Raw genomic sequence first — 18,057 nt, 5'->3', positions numbered from 1 at the left:
TCTGCAAAACCCAGCCATCCTGAGGGAGCATAGAGTGGTAGTCCTCATTCAGGTAGCAACAGGTGTTTTCTAGGTTCCGTGAAGGTGTTTGGGTTGAATTGTTCAGAAGTATTTCAGAATTAGAATTGCATCTGTTTATGCTCATATTTCAAAATAGTATTTTGGGAAAAGGGAGCCAGGGTTATAAATCAATTGGAAACACAGTTTGGTTTTTATGATAAAAAGAGGAGTTGACACAAGATATTCTGAGGCCTAGTTATAATAATAGTAGCTATGATTTATTGAACACTATCATATGCCAATTACTCAGGTAGATTTTTTACATCTAATATTGATCCTACATGTGAAGCATTTAAGTATAAACCCAATTTAGAGACAAGAAAATGGTTCAGAGAAATTTAATTGCTTGGGATTCAGAGGAAGGTTTCTTTGAACGTCAGTTTTCTGCTACGCTTTGCTGCCTCCTGAGTGTGGTGGGACTTTGCCTGGGGGTGAATACAACAATAAAATTAAATAGCTGCCATTGAAAAAGTTGCTACTGTGTGCCACATTCTTTGTATGTATTACCATCAGTCCTGATGGAAATCTTTCAGAATGCTGTCCTGAATGTTTATCTTCTGGACTGTGGCTCACTTGGGGTAACTGATACCTCTCGGTGTTGGAGGGGAGTAGACACAGACCCATGATTTAGGTTCCTGCCCTTGATTTTGCCTGAGTGAATAATTTTAAGAATCTAATCAGTGCCTGGGCTCTTAGTGGAGCAATTTAATTTGGGGATTTGTATTTCTGTTTGGATGCTGCTTTAGTAAACCACTGTTTAACCATGGTTTACTATAGGTCAGATAATGTACTAGTGTTCAGGACAAAAAGAGTGATACTATAGTGTGTGGAAATCCTTAGGGCTGGGCTATTATCTCTCAGAAATTTCTGCCTTGGGAGAACAGGGTATATCTGTGCTTCTATAGGCTTCAGGTAGGTAGATGGATGGAGATAATACCACCAAGAAAGATGGATTTCAGGGAAAAAAAGACATTTATAAAAGGTTTGTGGCAGAAGTGTGGTCGAAGCCCAATGAGATCTCAAAATTAAAGGTATTAAGCATATTTTGTGAGGTGGTTGACCCTTTCCAATGCAGTTACTAACAGGTTTAAAGCAAGACAGACACAGAAAATCTTGCAAAATGCAAGCTGCTGGCCAGGTTAAAGGATTTATCTTATTAAGGCACTTACTGCTTTTGTCTTCAAGGTAGAATAGGTATGACTGGACCTAAAATGATGGTTTTAATTGGCCACAGGAATACAGCACCCATGTGCCCTGAGATAAAATACGGCTTGCAGAAGGCTAATCCCATGTGTGTGCTGGAAAAAATTTTAGAACTCTCAGTTTCAGAGTAAAGATAGGTGAGTAGTGTCTGGAGAGTGTCCAGAAGATAGACTGAAACCCTGTGATAAATGTGGAGCAGGCAGAAGGGCTCTGCCTGATAACTGAGTGAGGCCCGGGTGTGGGGAGCGTGGTGGGGCCAAAGGCAGTTACAGAGAAGGTGGCCTTGGCCTTGTGGACTTGTAAAGATACAACTCTGGGTATAAACCTGAAGTTGAAGGGGGGCATAGAATTATATCCAGTACAGCTTCTTAGATGTCTCCTTGAAAATTGGTATTACATTAAAAAGAGCAAATGGAGAGTTAAGCCATTAATTCACATAATTCAAATCTCAGAACTGCTTTTTTTTCCCCCAAAGTGTCATAATTTCTAAAAAATGATAGTTCCTTCATCATAAATTATCTAAATAATTGCCTCAGTTCCATATTTCACATAAAGTTTGGCTGAATGATATTTAAAGCCATCTCTCACCTTCCTCTCCTTTCTCTTTTTAATTTTCACTTCTATTTTACTCAATTTTTTTTTAATGCAGTTTTACCTCTAATGCTGTAATGGTCTCATAAAGTAAAAACACTCTCTCGACATCTTTCCATTAGAACTTCTTGTTGGTAATTCTTTTGAAATTCAGCGTAATTTACAAGTCAGTTTTGCTGTTTATTTTTTCTAGAATTTTTACCGTGTGTGATAGCTGGTCTGGAGTTTTCTGTCAGCATTTGTTTCCAATCAAGGACTTGTTAATCGCACCCATCATATGTTTGCATCTTGGTCTGTATTACCTTGGTTTTTTTTTTTTTTCCTTCTTTTCCCAGCTGGTAGAATAAGAAGGAACATGCCTTTATTCACTATTTGTTAGAACAGTCCAATTAACAGCATTAATTTGTCATTTATGAATATACCTATGATTATAAATAAACCATGGCCCACAGACTACATTTTAAGCAAGGTAATTTTTTTTTTTTTAAGTAAAAATTGACACTGAGCCCCAGACATTCCTGTGAATTTTTTTTAAGAACAGTGATCAGTTATTTTGGGGGGCATCGTTTGTGTAATCCTGAGAAACCCAGAATGAGCCTTAGAAATGTTATGGGCCCGATTCTTTCAGAGTTGTCTTCCGGCTGACACAGGTGTGAGTGTGCTTGCTTCAGCACAGTTGGGCTCTTAAGCTCCTGATAGGCAGCTTCCTAGGTGAGCTAGTATGCTGTTTCTTGAGTGGCCTCGATCAAGCCTTCTATCTCCAACCCTGTCCAGTATAGATAAGCTTACTGCCTCCTCTTTGAATAGATGTGTGCCCTGTGCTGAACTGAATTTTCTAAATCAGTCCTGTTTAGTCTCCTTCCTTTACATGAAAGATCCTTTTTTTCCAGGCTGGAAGTCTAGGTGATCTGGGCCACATGTTAGGCTTCACCACAGTCAACCTTCGTGTCAGTCACCAAGGTGAAATTTGGCATCCGATTATGCCGCTCAGCTTACTGGGTCTTAGTTCTCTTATCAGAGATTGAACCCCGGGCCCTCAGCAGTGAAAGCATGGAGTCCTACCTACTGGACTGTAGGGGAATTCCCTGGCATCTGATTGTAGGTATCTTTTAGTAGATGTTCTTTGGGAGGAGGTGAGGGATTTATTCTGATAATCTCATAATATCGGGGAATGCTCCGAGTTAATTTGTGGGTAGTCAGTACTGAATTTGGAGAAGGCAGTGGCACCCTACTCCAGTACTCTTGCCTGGAAAATCCCATGGACCGGGGAGCCTGGTGGCCTGCCGTCTATGGGGTCGCACAGAGTCAAACACGACTGAAGCGACTTTGAGGAGGAGGAGTACTGAATTAAGTAAAGCACCATGTGTCAAATTAGGAGAGCTAACTTGTGGTGTTATGGGCTCCCTGGTGCTCAGCCACAAAGAACCCACCTGCCAATGCAGGAGACACAGCGTCAATCCCTGGGTCAGGAAGATCCCCTAGAGAAGGAAATGGCAACCCACTCCAGTATTCTTGCCTGGGAAATCCCATGGACCGAGGAGCCTGGCGGGCTGCAGTCCATGGGGTCATCAAGAGTCGGACACAACTGAGTAAGCAACAACAGCAACTTGAGGTAGTGAAAACTACCATCCTCCAAATTGATTTTTAACATAATGACTTCACAAATGAATGTTTTTATCAGAAATTACCATGCTCGTTTTTAAGATGTATATTTTCCCCACATCTTGGTTTTCTAATCACATCAGGGCTTTAAATTGATGGATAAGTTTTAACTGTTAACACAGTGGGATAACATCTGGGCTTTTCTCTCTGGGCTCCCAGTGTTTATCCTGCTGTGAGCACAGATAATTTTCACCTGACTTCTGTCTGTGTTACCTGAGCTGAGATTCCTGCTGTGTCCACTGACCAGCAACACGGCGTTCTTCTAACTGCTTTGTGTTCATCATTCTATCTTAAACAGGATCATAAAGCTTTCATATGTCTTTTCTAGCTTGTTACCTCATGCTTCTGTGCTTAGTCAAGAAGGAAGAGAAGAAAATAACTCTATCTTGGTTTTATCATTTGCATCACATGATTTTACAACTTTGAATACTCACTTGTCAGTGTGGTTACTGGGGAGATAATTTTGATTACCGTGGGCTCTGAGAGTTACTGCTGTCATCTCTTCCCTCTTGCCACCCTTTTGGGGAAAAAAAAATTAATTTTGCTCAAGGATACATTTTATTGTTTTTCAGGCAAATGATTTCAAAGTTGGACCTTGTGAGACGTTAAAGCTCTTTGCCTCAAGTTCAGTTATTCATTAGCTTTTCTGAAAAAAATAGTACAGTTTTAAAAAAGGGTTTCCTGGTATTTCCTCTGGACTGCAGCCTTGTCTTTGACCAGTGAGGGCACTTCCTTGATTGTCTAGCTGTTTCTGCTTTTTGAACCTGAGACTGCCGGTGTTGGGTTGAGCCTTAGGCCGTCTCAGAATCTAAGCGCCCCAGTTTCACTTGTCCTGATTGCTCCCAGCTGCTGTCCCATTCTTTCCTGTTTTGTGTCATTAGACATTTGCTGAAGAGGTCTTCCTGTCCTTCTTCCCTCTTTCCCATCACCCATGATCTCTCTGGGACCTTTCTCCTGCATCAGTGGTTTCCAACCTTGGCTGTATTTGAGAATCACAGGGAGCTTTTAAAAACACTGCCGTCTAGGTCCAGTCTGAAATCATTTAGGTTAGAATCTCTCGATGTAGGGCCTGGGCATCTATATTTTTTAAAGCTCCCGGATAGTTATGGTGGGCAGTTAGGGTTGAGAACATTGCTTTAGAAAAAAATGAGAGATTTTGACTGTGGAAGTTATCAGCCAATTTAGTGATGACTTTTACGTCTAATTCCACCCTCTCCTCTGTGGGGAGGTTACAAGGTGAGTTTACTCCCTGAAAGTTCCATATAAAAAGGGAGGAGTGCTGTCAAATTGGGATCTAAGAGAACAGTTGACTTCTAAGACAAGGGCATCATTATTTAATAAACTGCGCTTAACTAGGATTTCTTCTCTACTTTCTTTTGTGTAAATGAATGTGGTTTCTTTAAAGTTTTCCATCTCCCACTTGTTTTTCTAGTCTCCACTGGACCCTATTTAACTAATTTTTAAGTGTTAGGGAGTTTGTAAGAAGATAGTTCAAGTTATGGTATGATTCTTGAAATCTGAGACAGATAAACTCACTCTTCCTCTTTTGTGCAGCCTAATCTGATGTACTAGAGGGTTCTACCATGTTCTGATGCATTAAGCTAGTGCTTCTCAAAGCATGGTCCCCACACCAACAGCGGCAGCATCACCTAGAAACTTTCTGGAAATTCACATTCTTGGCTCACCTCAGACATACTGACTCAGACATTCTAGACCCAGCAATCTGTGTTGTCACAAGGCTTCTAAGTAATCCTGCTGCAAGCTCAAGTTTGAGAACCACTGCTTTTAGCCATTCGCTGAGTCCAGATTAGGAGTCAACAGTCAAATTTTTCATGCCATCTTGACTTCAGAGGCCTGATAAGAGTTGAAAAAGATGAACAGAGAGCTTGCAGTGGTATCTGTGGAGACGTAACAGAGTTCTTGGCCCTAGAATAGACTTTCCACGGATCCTCATTTGCTGTGTAGCTTTCTGTGTGGTCAAGGTCACCAACCTCCCCCTCACCTCCTGCCAAGTTGCTTCAGTCACATCTGACTCTCTCTGACCCCATGGACTGTAGCCCACCAGGCTCCTCTGTCCATGGGATTCTCCAGGGAAAAATACTGGAGTGGGTTGCCATTTCCTCCTCCAGGGGATCTTCCTGACCCAGGGATCGAAGCCACGTCTCCTTTGGCTCCTGCTTTGCAGGAGAATTCTTTACCACTGAACCACGGGGGAAATCCTTTCCCCTCCCCCAGACAACAGTAATAAAGTACCTGCTCCAGTGCACAGAGGAGGCCACGTGCTCACCCTAGTGCATATACACTGTTCAGAGGGCTGTGTTTAGGTTGGGTTCTTGTTGTTCGGTGATCTTTTCCCATGCTTATTTGTTTGGGTCTTTGGGAAATGTTCCTAGTTTAAGACCAGCATCAGACACCAGCCTGACTCATCCACAGACAGACATGGGACATGTGGAGGAGAGATAAGATTAAAATGTGCTGGGTGTAATCAGTGTGAGAGGGCAAGTGAAGTGAAGAGTGATGCTGCTTCCGTGCTGAGGTAGAGGTGAGGCATGGATCTCGGCCTCTCCTACCACAAGGTGAAGCTAGGTAGAGACCAAACTAGCTATTCGCTGCTTGTCAGTATCATTGGATTCTGTCGTCCATTAAACAGGGCCTCACGATCAGCTGTATCTAACATAGCTATTGGCTTTAGGAATATAAATAGTACAAAGAACGGGGTTGGCCGGGTCTTAGAAGTTCATTGCAGGACCGCTTAGCAGCTGCTTCAGAATGTTGCCTGAGATTCAGAAATACTCATATATCTGACACATTAAAAAAAATAGGATTAGTGTGGATTACCAATTTTTCTGCAGTTGAGTAGATACCATTTTCTGTATCAAGCTCTACCCGAGATGACTCAGCTTGGATGCTGAGCTTTAGTGGCACAGTAATCTGGGTTTTCTTCTTGGGAATGGGGAGGGCAGGCAAGTTACTTTCCTCAGATTCACCAGGATTCTTGGGAAGGATCAAGAAGGCAGGTTCAGTTGTTGGAACATCAGAAGATTCACGCAGCAGTGGGGAACGCTGTGTTGAGAGGCTTATGTCTGGGGCCAGAGTTTGGACAGAGAGTCCTGAATATGGTGCCCTTAACACCGTGAGCAGCATTCAAAGTTGGACTCCAGGAGAGTGCTCAGGCCTTTTAAAGAAGTCACACATTAGTCAGCTGGTGGAAACCTGAGTGTCCCACATGCGGGGATGCTTCCCAAAGTGGCTGCTGCTCACAGATGAAGAGACACATGTTAGTTCACTTCCATTTTAGTTTCCCTAAAGAATGGACTGCTGCCTGCGTGTTCGGCGAGTGGGCTGGTGGTGGTGTATGTTGGAAAAAACACCTGATATTAAGGATGCATTTATAGAGGAGTACAGTGCCTTAAGGAACAGCCAGGCCAGCCAGGCTCCTAAGAAAAAGACTGCCTGGCAGCCATGGAGAAGGCGTGACTCCCAACCCAAGGACCAGAGGGGTCTGAGTCTTCAGCTCCAGTGGCCCAGATCTGAAGATGGAAGTAAGGGATGTTGGTCTGCTCAACCCCTCTTCAGAAATTCCCTCTGCCAGGTGGTAATGGAGGCCTCTGGTTTTGAGGATATGGCCCCTGAGTCCTGACTTCTATGGAAGAAGTTGCAGGTGAAGCTAGAAAGTTTTTATCCCCCTCCCCCAACAGTTGTACCTTTGAGTTGTACTGGTGTGAATGGATGTGATGTGTGTGGGCATAGCCTTAGGTTGATGCATCATTTTCATGCTGTAACTAAAATCTGCTATTAATTGAACACTTATTTATGTGCCAGACACTGCTGTGGGATTTATACATATTAGCTCTTCTTTAAGATGGGGAAACTGATGGATAGAGCCAAAGCCATACAATTGGAAAGGGATAGAGGTGGGATACCTCTATCAACACGTCTCTGCATTGACTAAATAAACTCCACAGCCAGTAATTGAAGCTTTAGGGATTTTGATTTTATAGAACTGCCTGAGATCTCACTGGGCTGTTTGTTCCTACCATCTCTCTCAGTTTGGTTTAAAAGAGGAAGGAGGGGGAGTTTGCATGATCTTCTATTAAAGTTGAGGCAGATGTGTTACACTTGGCTTGTCACTCTTTCAGAACCTGAGAGGAACAGACTTGAGTGTGTATTTGTGGACAAGCATCCACAGTGAGCACAGAAGCCTTGTAAGACTTGCACTCCTGTGGAGTGTGACTAGGCCTAGGGATGGGACCTCTCCAGACTGCCTGTTTTCTCCAAACTGCTTGCAAAGCAGATTTAAGTGAAGTTATACATACACACACAGCCCCAGGAAAAAGGATAAATCACCTTTCTTTATTGGTTTGATATAGGCCATTTATTTCCTAGCCATAGAAGCAAGTGTGTACCAGCTTCATTTAGATTAAACACAGGGCTCATCCTAAACATCTTGTTTTCCAGATGTGAGGGGCAGGCCCAGTAGGCTTGTGACTTCTCCTGGTAGTAGGGGTGGAGGGGAGTGCTAAGTCACTTCAGTCATGTCCGACTCTGTGCGACCCCATAGACGGCAGCCCACCAGGCTTCCCCGTTCCTGGGATTCTCCAGGCAAGAACACTGGAGTGGGTTGCCATTTCCTTCTCCAATGCATGAAAGTGAAAAGTGAAAGTGAAGTCGCTCAGTCATGTCCGACCCTCAGTGACCCCATGGACCGCAGCCTTCCAGGCTCCTCCATCCATGGGATTTTCCAGGCAAGAGTACTGGAGTGGGGTGCCATTGCCTTCTCCGGGGGTGGAGGGGAAGCAGGTGCTAAAAAGGCCACGACACCCAGCCCCAGGTGCTGGAGGGAAATAGTTTTTCATCCCAGAAGTCACGTGGAAGTCTTTATATCTAGTTGTAAGAAGTCAGAACTAGTAATGTATTTTTTAAAATTTATTTACTTATTTTAATTGGAGGCTAATTACAATATTGTAGAACTAGTAATATTTTTAAAAGGAGTGTTTAAAATGAAAAATTTGCATTTTGCATGTAAATAGAAAACACAGGAGGTGTTTGTAAGGTAATGCATTTATCCTATTTAACCTCATACTTTCTAGTTAAGGTTTTCATCATGTAGATGGTGAGTGACTCCTTCAGAAGATGTTATGGAATGGGATTATTTCTTTTTTTGACGAGAGAGTTTTCAGGACGGACTTTCGATATTTCGTTTTCCCCTTCTTCCTGGATATTCATATAGGAACCAAAAAAACCAACAGTGCAGTAGATCAGTCCAGCCCTCGATTCTGTTCTCCAGCCCTGTGTGAGGTGTGACGGACTCCACATCTGCCAGCCCTTTACTCCTGACTCTTGGTAGCTAGACCACCCTTCTGGCACCCCCGCGTTATGTATCCAGCATTGCCCTGTTCATCTCACCTGGACCCTGCTTCCTTAGGGATTTTCTAGAGAAAGGACTAATCTGAGAAACAAACTGATGCTAAATTGATGCTGGAACCTCTGACTTCCAGGACTGAATGCCTCGGATGTTGTCTGATCTCTCCCTGTATTTTCTGGAGGAGGAAATTGAGGGTGAGAGATACAAAGCACACAGGGAGGCCACTCTTAGTTCTGAGCTGCCTCAGTGGTCAGCTCAGTCATTTTTACAGAGGATGACCTGCCCCACCGTCTCACGAGGGTCTGCACCGGCTGATACGTGCCTGGACAGATGCCTCATTTCAGACAGCCCTACACTATTTATTCTCCAGGGAGGAGCAAGGTGGAGCCAGTGTGGAGGCGTTCTGTGGAAGTGCACCCGTGGGAGACCCTCGGGCAGCCAAAATGCTGCTCATAGACCTCCGGGCCTTGAAGAATGACGGCCTGGTGGCAGCTGTGTAATCCAGAGTGGTGGGGCCTAAGTTTTCTTAAGTGCTTGTAACTTGGAGGTGTGTGACTATGGGAAAGAGTTGCACTGCATGTAATGTTTCCAAGAATTAGTTACTTTGTGCGGGAGGAGTGGGTACTGCTGCCTGGGTCAGTGGTTTTAATTGGCAGCGAATCGCTCCAAGGAATGTTCGTGGTTCCATTGGTCTTAGTGCCGGGCAGCCTGTACATTACATCTTTTGGGTAGACTTGGGAGTCTTTTATTGAGAATTAAGTCCCCAAAGCAGCTTTCTGTAACTATTAAAGTCTGATTGATAATGTTTAAGCTCTTTTGTAGGCACTGGAGAAATTTGGTAGTCTTTGAAACAAGCAGTTTCTTCGGCTTTGGCATTGAGAGGAAGAGTGCCACTTCTAGTTACTTTTAATGTTACCAGGAACTCTCAGACCTGGTGCTGATTATTTACAGGTCTGTAGCAAATAGGATTTCTAATGTGGTGAAGGAATCCATATGTGCCTTAAAGGTGAACTAAAAATATAGCAAATTATCTGACTAAACCTCACGTGAACGTAAGATTTTCCAGCCACACAAGTTTTTGGAAGCTCTGGTCCCTCCCCAGCAGGTTGGTGGCAGTGGTACTGGCTTCTGTAGCTTGCACCAGGGTCTAGGTCTTACCCAGGGCTCACACGACATGGTCCTTTGGGGACAGGAGATGAGTTGCAGCCATGATTATTCATTCATCTGCTGTCACTCGGCCAACAGGGTGATGTGTGGATGACTGCGATGGTTGTAGAAGTAAGTGGGCACTGTCTTAGTGAGTGTCTGGTCGGCTGAATGACAGGGATGTGCACAGGATGCTGACCTTTGTCTGCTGAGGCGGCACTGAGCAAGGCCCCTCTGGGCCCAGAGTCTGTCTCACCTGGAAAAGAAGGCAGTCTTGCTGAGCTCTGCATCCCGGCTTGTATTTCTGCCCATCCTTCATTATCTCCACCTCTGATAATGAAACTTCTCACAGTGCATTGCGTTGGAGTTCACTTTCACCTCTGATAATGAAACTTCTCACAGTGCATTGTGTTGGAGTTCACTTTCATTCGTTGATAAAAGTATTACAGTCATCAAAGAACTCTTGCACAACTTTTGCAGCCCTCAAGGAAAAGTGATAGAACACAGACCCACTTGACAGATAACAGGGTATGGGGGAGGGAGTTCTTCCTCTTGTTTTGGCTTGGCTATTTGTTTGTGTAGCCCCAAGAGAAGACTGAGTCTGCTTTTTGTAAAGGAGGTACCTCGGCTCACCCCTAAAGTGCCGAGTGTTGGGTGAATTGATGAGTGGAAGGCGCACGATAATACGCAGCACTTACGTAGTCTTTTGATGATTTCATCTAGAATTGTGCCATCTGGAAACTCACATTTACTAGGACGCAGGGCCAATTTCAGATGGTACTGAGTCCAACGTGTACTTTAAAAGTGGTTTAGATTTTCATTTGGCTAAAACCTAGGAGGTTGTAGACTAATAGAATAATAATAATGATAGCTTCTCCTAAGGAGCCCTGAATAGCCTCAGAAGCATTCTGATGGGAGGTGAAAGGCAGGACTCTCTATTCTGTTTGGTTAGTGATGAAATTGATACATGGTAGCCTGCACAGGGTCATAGAGCTGCTCCCTTTGAACAGGAAGTTAAATTCATGTGCCTACAGCTTTGACTTATGCTTTGCTGCCAGGAATTGCTATCTGCAGAGTCTCCACACCATGAAGGATCTTTGCTATCGTATTTTCCCGGCTCCCATGGAGCAGAGGTTTCCCATCTGGAGTCTGAATTCTGCTGAAAGTGCCTATGTCGAAGCTTGACCAATCTCAGAGTGGGATGGGGTCCGTGGGCCCCCCGGCTTGGGGACCAGTTGCTGACTGTTGGATCTGGAGCCGCTGGCAGCGCATGCATGGCTCCTCCGCCCTCTGGGAGCGCCCCGTGCCCTGCTCGGTGCTTCAGTGGGGGAGCTGCTGTGTTCTTTTCGCCAGCACGACAGAGAGCCTCTGCAAGGTGTTCCGTGTGCTCTCCCCATTTTAGAGATGCCTTTTACCTCCCATTAGAGTGCTTCTAAGGGCAACTTAGGGAAAGCTACTGTTATTACTATTCTATTAGTCTACAGTGAAAATCTAAACTGCTTTAAATACGCACTGGAAATGGTATCATCCCACGTTGGCTTGCACAGAGTGGTAGGGTGTGCCGCCCCAGGCATCCGTACCCCTTGTACAGGCTGCTGCCTTCATGCATCCTTCAGGGGTACCTGGAAGAGAAGTGAGGGGCACAGGCCTGAGTTTGCTTCTACCTCATTTCCATCCCACATTCTTAAGAGGCTCCGTGCTTTATTATTGCTGGTCTAAAAACAGACATCAGTCTGCTGTTCCTAGGTGGACTCAAACCTGCGGAAAAGTAAAGACCACCTTTCCCTTAAGGTGTTAATTTCAAATGAAAGTTTGTTTATGCTCCTCTGTACCACAGCGGCAACTTAGAAAGACACATGCAGTGTGAAGGGATAAAACCTGAGGCCAGAGGACAATACAGTAGTCGACAGGTGCTGAGTTAGCCCACAGATCTGGCTCTTGAGTTTCACAGCAGCTGAAGGGAAGAGGGACATAAGACTAGCTTCCAGATTTGTAATTGCCTGTAAATAAAAACAGATCAGTTTCACAGAAGAGGCATCACCTTTTCTGTTATTGAGGAACTTTTCCCTCCTAGGACATCATAAAGAGAACACTGGTCTAATGGGTGACACGCTCCTATTTGGGACTTGGTTCTCGTGAGCCAGTCTGAGCGTTCTCTCCTCATTGTATTTTGTCTGTCTATCTAGCCTTGTAAATCCGTTTCTGACATGTCAGGAGTTTGGTTGGGTGTGTGTGGCTCCAGACCTAGGGAGCAACTGGGACTTGCACAGACGAAGCAGTGTGAATCAGGTTCTTTGGGAAAGGTCTCGGAGCAGCCCAGGGCAGAAACTGAGGCTTGTAGGGAAACTGAGGAATGAGACAATGTGGCTGAAGGTGAATGCCTTTGCATAAGGAATTGTGTCTACCAGGAAGTCCAGGGCTCAGCAGAAGGGGAATGTTAGGGGTCAGCTGTTGTTTAGCTCAATGTGGTGGGGTGTCTGGCTTCCACCAGGATTTGGGTTGTGAAACCAGATTGGTTTTCACGATGTCTCAGGGAAGGGCCAGGAAGTCAGCAAGGAGAGTGTGTTAGTTTATTGAGCACCATCCTGCGGATAAACCTGAAGATAAGACGATTCCTTTTTTAGTTGCTGAAGAATCTGAAGCTCGGGGTGGGTCTGCCCCAGCTGGGTCCAGTGGTGTTTGGTGCACCCAGTGGGCCCAGCCCAGCTGGCTCCTGAGTGGCAGTGGAGGAATACCTAGCCTGCCTGCTCTGCCTCCTAGTTTCCCCTCCTTTGTCGGAGGCCCCTGTTACTTAGAACAGTTGCTCGGGGCTGGAATCATCCTCCAGGTGACAGATAAAGGGACCCTGAGACTGTGTTTCTCTGGGCAGAGTTGGTCCCCAGACCACTCATGGGAGTCTTGTGGCTCCATGTGGAGGCATCAGATACAGGGGCTAATGGGAGTGGGGTGTCCGGCAGCGCTCAGAGCTCTGTGTGCCCACCGGTGGGACACAGATTATGCTAATTCTTACAAAAATGAATATGTGTGTGTGTGTATGTGCATGCACATGCGTGCGAGCACACACACACACACACAAGTTCCACAGTTTGCCTGTGAAGTGGAAGCTGGGCCTCGGTGCTGTCCTTCTCTCCTCCATTTTAGGCCAGTCCATGTTCCTGCAAACAGACAAGGCATTGTTTAAAGTACAGTGTACTCGCCTTCTTTTGCATTGTCATCAGAAACCCTTGACGAAATGTTTAATTTCTCTCTGAGGTTATCTGTACTTAGTTGACTTGCCCAATAATACATTTGGTTCTAGAACCTGGAACTTTCTTCTTGCCTGCTCGTGTTACATTAAGTCCGTCGTAGGACACACAAGTATTTTTATAGAAACCTTAAGGATTCCTGCACTTTGAGATGACTCAGACCAGTGTTTCCAAACTGTTACTAGTTTGGAACACAATTAACTGGGACACATGCTGGAGAAGGGCTTCCCATTCTCTTCCCTGCCCTAGCTTTTCACTAGGCTAGCTGCCTGTCCTGTTACCTCTTGTTTGCAGTAAGGCCAAAGGGACCTGCCTTCTAAGTGTAAGGTCCCATTTAAAAGTGAAGCTGCTTCTTAAGGCTACTTTAACAGAGTTAAAAGCTCTGAAGTTCTTGTGACAGTCTGCTAACTAGTTGCATTGCCTGTGATGTTTTATTTAAGAATAAATAAATCTTTAAATTGATAAGTTCAGCAAAGGTAGAGATGAGAAGTGTGAGCTAAGTAAATTGCTTTAGAGCTATATATTTTAAAAAAGTCTACTCATGGTTTTCCCCCACATTTGTGGGGGACATGTGTCACTCTCTTTGTGAGCATGCTGATTCATTGGCATGGACCATGGACTGGATATCATAGTATTTTTTTTTAAAGCTGAACTGTATGAAAACTTAAGATTTACAAAAAAGACATAACTGAGGTTGTTGTACAATTACAGTTGTTTAATTAATGAGCTGTTACATTAAAAAAAAAAATCAGATTCCAGAAGTGCAATTAGAGTCAGCTTTATAGCAATGCATGTGTTGTACAAAATAAGATGTGTGTGCAGAGACCCAGACCCAGCTCTCCCAGCCTCTTGCTTTCTCCCTCCCCAAGAGGCAGAAGCTAAGAAGAAACTGACTGTTGGGACACACGAGACTGCCTTAGTGGTGACTGAAGAGGTGGTGTCTTGCTGGCTCGGGGAGGCAGTGGTTTGGGCTGAAGAAACAAACCAGCTTGACAGTGCCTTGTGCTTGCATGCAATGCCTCTGCAGGATGCTTTCTGCTCTGCTGGGTTTATTCTCTGCAACTGGGTGAAAGCCAGAAAGGTAGTTTGCTCTGGTAGGACTGGAAAATGGGTAAGATTGAAGGAATGCGGGCAATTTTTGATGAGAGGTCCTGACAGGATCTCAGTTCCTTAATATTTTGTAGGTAAACATTGTGATGTTGGTTCTGCAGTAGAGAAGTTAAAAATGGACATCTCTGAGGGTCTTTGCTAACATAAAATAGCTAAGCCTATTTGGGTCTGGTAGGGCTGGGGTAGTTCGATGGAGCTGTATTTTGAGGAGAAGGGGTGGCACCATGCACGGTGCCTGGTACGATTCCTGCGGGCCATTCCACATGTAGCTCTTTCCATGTTCCGGCTTTGCTGAACTTCTTCAGAAAATTACTGTTTTTGAAAGAAGAAAATCTAAACGGTGGAGAGAAATCTAGGCTGTATTTAAGCTGGCCTTTGTAATTTTTTCCTGGTTACACACAGCCCACATTCTGGAGCTCTGTGACGTCAACACCCTTGCCTGGAGGGTCAAGAGTTTTGACCACCCGGGCCTTGGCCAGCCTGGGTCACATAGTCGCAGGCACAAGCCGGGGCCCTTGTTTACTTCCTCTCGTAGCTGGGACATCGAGTACTAAGAAGGACTGCGCGCCTGCACACGAGTGCTCCTGCCAGCACGCTCAGCCCTGCCGTTCCTGACTGTCTTGGAAAGCGCTCCATCCGCAAGGCAGGCTTTTGTTCTTCGAGTGCAGGCTTTATACCCTGGCTACACACCCCTTCCCCAGATTCCAGAGAAGACCCAGAGGCTCTCTCCCCTGCAGCCGAACCCCCACAGAATCCTCAGCTTTAGCAGCTGTGAACTTTCAGAGCAGTAGGAGGAGTCAGGCTAGGTAGATCGTGCTGGAGCTGCATGGTCATCTGCATGGCATGGGATCCTGTGACTAACGTTTAGAAAAGGAGTGCTTTCCTTGGATGCTGATGGGAAAGTTGAGGGGCTTTTGGATTATACACTGTTGCCTAATGTGGATTCTAAAACACAGCCTTCTAATTACAAGTGTATAAACTGTTTCATACTGAATGTTAGTCAAGCTTAGGTGATCCTTTGCAACTTCATGAATAATCAAAATGCAAAAAGATGTTGCACATGTTTGAAACTGTTGCAAAATCAAGTTTTATATATATATATATATATATATATATATATATATATATATATATATTCCCTTCCCCCCCAGGGAACTTTTCATCCTCTAGAGATTTATTCTTAAAGAAGATCATCTTCTATACAATAAGTCATAATAAAAGCTGTTAAACATTAATATTCCAGACGAAAACAGGCATATAAACGTATAAAGTTAAATGTGAAGACTGCAGCTCATTAATAGGATTTAATTTAAATCACACCCCTCCCCCCTTTTTTGACAGGGTAATTAATACTTTAGAGGAAAGGAAAGAGATAATAGATAGACAGAAGTCTTATTTACAGACTATACTGGCCAAAAATTATGAATGAAGAATTGAGGCTTATGTTTCTGTCAGAATTTTGAATGGCCATGTTTACAAATTCTGTCATGGTTCAAAAATTGTACAGCTTTTCTCATCTTAATCTTGGCATTATTGTCTTTTTCCTTTAAATGTTGATTTCTTTCTTTGTCTCTACCAGGTCTAGTGTAGCATGAAGAATCTTTAGTTGCAGCATATGGGAACTAGTTCTCTGACCAGAGATGGTTCCAGGTTCCATGCAGGGGGCCATTGGGAGCATGGATTCTTAGCCACTGGACCACCAGGAAAGTCCCAACATTATTGCTCTTTTATGAGACTCATATTACTGCTTTCAGACTGGAGGAAGTAACAGAGCTCATTCTAGGCCAGCCTCTTCCTTCGATAGAAGAAATCGAGGCCCACAATTTGGAGTGGACTCAGCACCCAGCTAGTAGGTTAAGCAGAGTAGGCAGGAAGCTGAATTCTCACTCCACGATTTTCCTTTAAAAGAAGTTGCTGCTTGCCTCTGTGACTGTTATTAATATAAAGACCTACTTGAGGTGCAGGTAGGGAGTTGGGGATGGGGACACAGAGATCTGCTTTTGCCTCTGGGGCATTAGAGTTTCTCATTCCCAGCCCAGGTGTGGCTGGGACTACTGGGAGCTCTGTTAGAACCTCAGGTTTTGACATTGTACCCAACAGTGGGGCTAAGGGTGATCCATTTACATTCAGGACAACCATACCCATTACAGCTGGGCAGCCCTCCTAGGGATGTTCTTTGCATCTGTTAGAACAATGTTTCCCAAACTGTATTCTCCTCTAAATAGTAATAGGCTTCCTGATTTGGACAGTTAAAAGTGCCTTAGTCCCACAGTCGTGTCTGACTCTCTGCGACCCCATGGACTAAAAGCCCACCAGGCTCTTCTGTCCATGGAGTTCTCCAAGCAAGAATACTGGAGTGGGTAGCCATTACCTTTTCCAGGGGATCTTCCTGACCCAGCGATCAAACCTGGGTCTCTAAGGCAATTAGGTTGAACACAGTTTAAGTGGTATATTTTAGTTTATTTTCTAAACAGGACTTCTTGAGGCAATCTCATCATATCCTTTTGGTGGTAAAGTAACTCAGGAGTCAGCATGAAACCCCAAATTCTGACGATAATCAGGCAGAAGCAGAAGGATGAGAACTAAATTAAACATAGCCCTGAAGTTCACTTTTGGGTCAGGCATTCAGGAAGCAGCACATAAAAATTTGCTTGGATACAGTTTCCTCATAGTTCTTCAGCAGCTTGAAATATCATCTTGAGCTGGCAGTAAACAAAAATCTCAGGTTGTCATTTTTCTTTCTATCTAATTGAACAAATTATTGTGTAGGGATGTGAAACAAAACCTGTGTTCCTGAAGCCAAAGGTTTTGAGATCCACAGTTCAGTTACTTACAGGTTCCAATTACTTTGAAAGAAGAAAATAATGGTATTCTTAAGTTTTATGGTTTGACAGAAAACAACAAAATTCTATAAAGCAATTATCCTTCAGTTAAAAAAATAAATGAATTTTAAGAAGTTTTATGTACCTTTTAGAGTTAACCACAGCTGCCTTTTTATTTTAAAAATTTGAATAATTGTAGTGTCTTGATTCAAAAGGAGTGTTACTCAGCAATAAAGAGGAACAGCCACTGATTTAAAAAAAAAAGAATGATTTTCAAACATACAGAAAGTGCAAGCTGTTTGATTTCATTTATTATGAAGTTCTAGAAAAGGCAAGATTCATCTATGGTGACACAAAGCAAATCAGTGATTACCAGGGGCTACGGAGATAGGAGATTGACTGCAAAAAGGGCGTAGGGAGCTTTCTGGGGAGATGAAAATTGTACTGTATCTTTGTGGTGGTTACATTGGTGTATACATTTGTCAAAATTCATCTAACTGCTGAAGAAGGGTGCAGTTTTGGTATGTAAATAATACATCAATAAAATTGATTTAAAAAGAGGAGAAGGTTTAGAAAGGCTATGATTGGAATTTGTGCAGCTCGAGGAGCAAATCATGCCTATTGGCCAGTTTTTCAGCACAGTAAGCCTGGCCCTTTGCTTTGACGTTCTTCATTTATTCCTGTGTTCATGACTGCTTAAGAAGCTGCCCATCTCTTTTGCTTGCCCACTGTTTTTGTGATTTGAGCTTTAGAAAATTCTTTCCTTTTGGGAACTTAGAGTCCTTGTTAGTCGTCAGCAAGAACACGTATTAAATTCCCCTGACATTATTTTTCATGTAGGCGGCCTTTTAAG

General features: G+C 44.0%; 1 protein-coding gene across 11 annotated transcripts in view; it reads left to right on the top strand.

Moving 5' to 3' along the window:
* The window catches only part of FOXO3 (forkhead box O3), a 119,566-nt gene that overhangs the window by 13,177 nt on the left and 88,332 nt on the right, over positions 1-18,057 (top strand). Inside the window, exon 1 of one of the 11 annotated variants that reach the window (XM_086317441.1) lies at positions 1,173-1,400. The exons of 6 other annotated variants lie outside the window; for them this stretch is intronic. Coding sequence is in view for 2 of the 5 variants with exons in the window: in XM_086317434.1 (XP_086173560.1) it covers positions 3,383-3,466 (84 nt within the window). In the remaining 3 variants the exon portion in view is untranslated. 4 more of the 11 variants (XM_086317444.1, XM_086317435.1, XM_086317434.1 and 1 more) reach the window with 4 other exon arrangements.

This window comes from Bos grunniens, chromosome 9 (assembly GCF_055505025.1).
Source record: "Bos grunniens cultivar Pamir isolate PY7600 chromosome 9, Bosgru_T2T1.0, whole genome shotgun sequence".
Classification (NCBI taxonomy): domain Eukaryota; kingdom Metazoa; phylum Chordata; class Mammalia; order Artiodactyla; family Bovidae; genus Bos; species Bos grunniens.
This window is presented reverse-complemented; position numbering and strand designations above follow the sequence as displayed.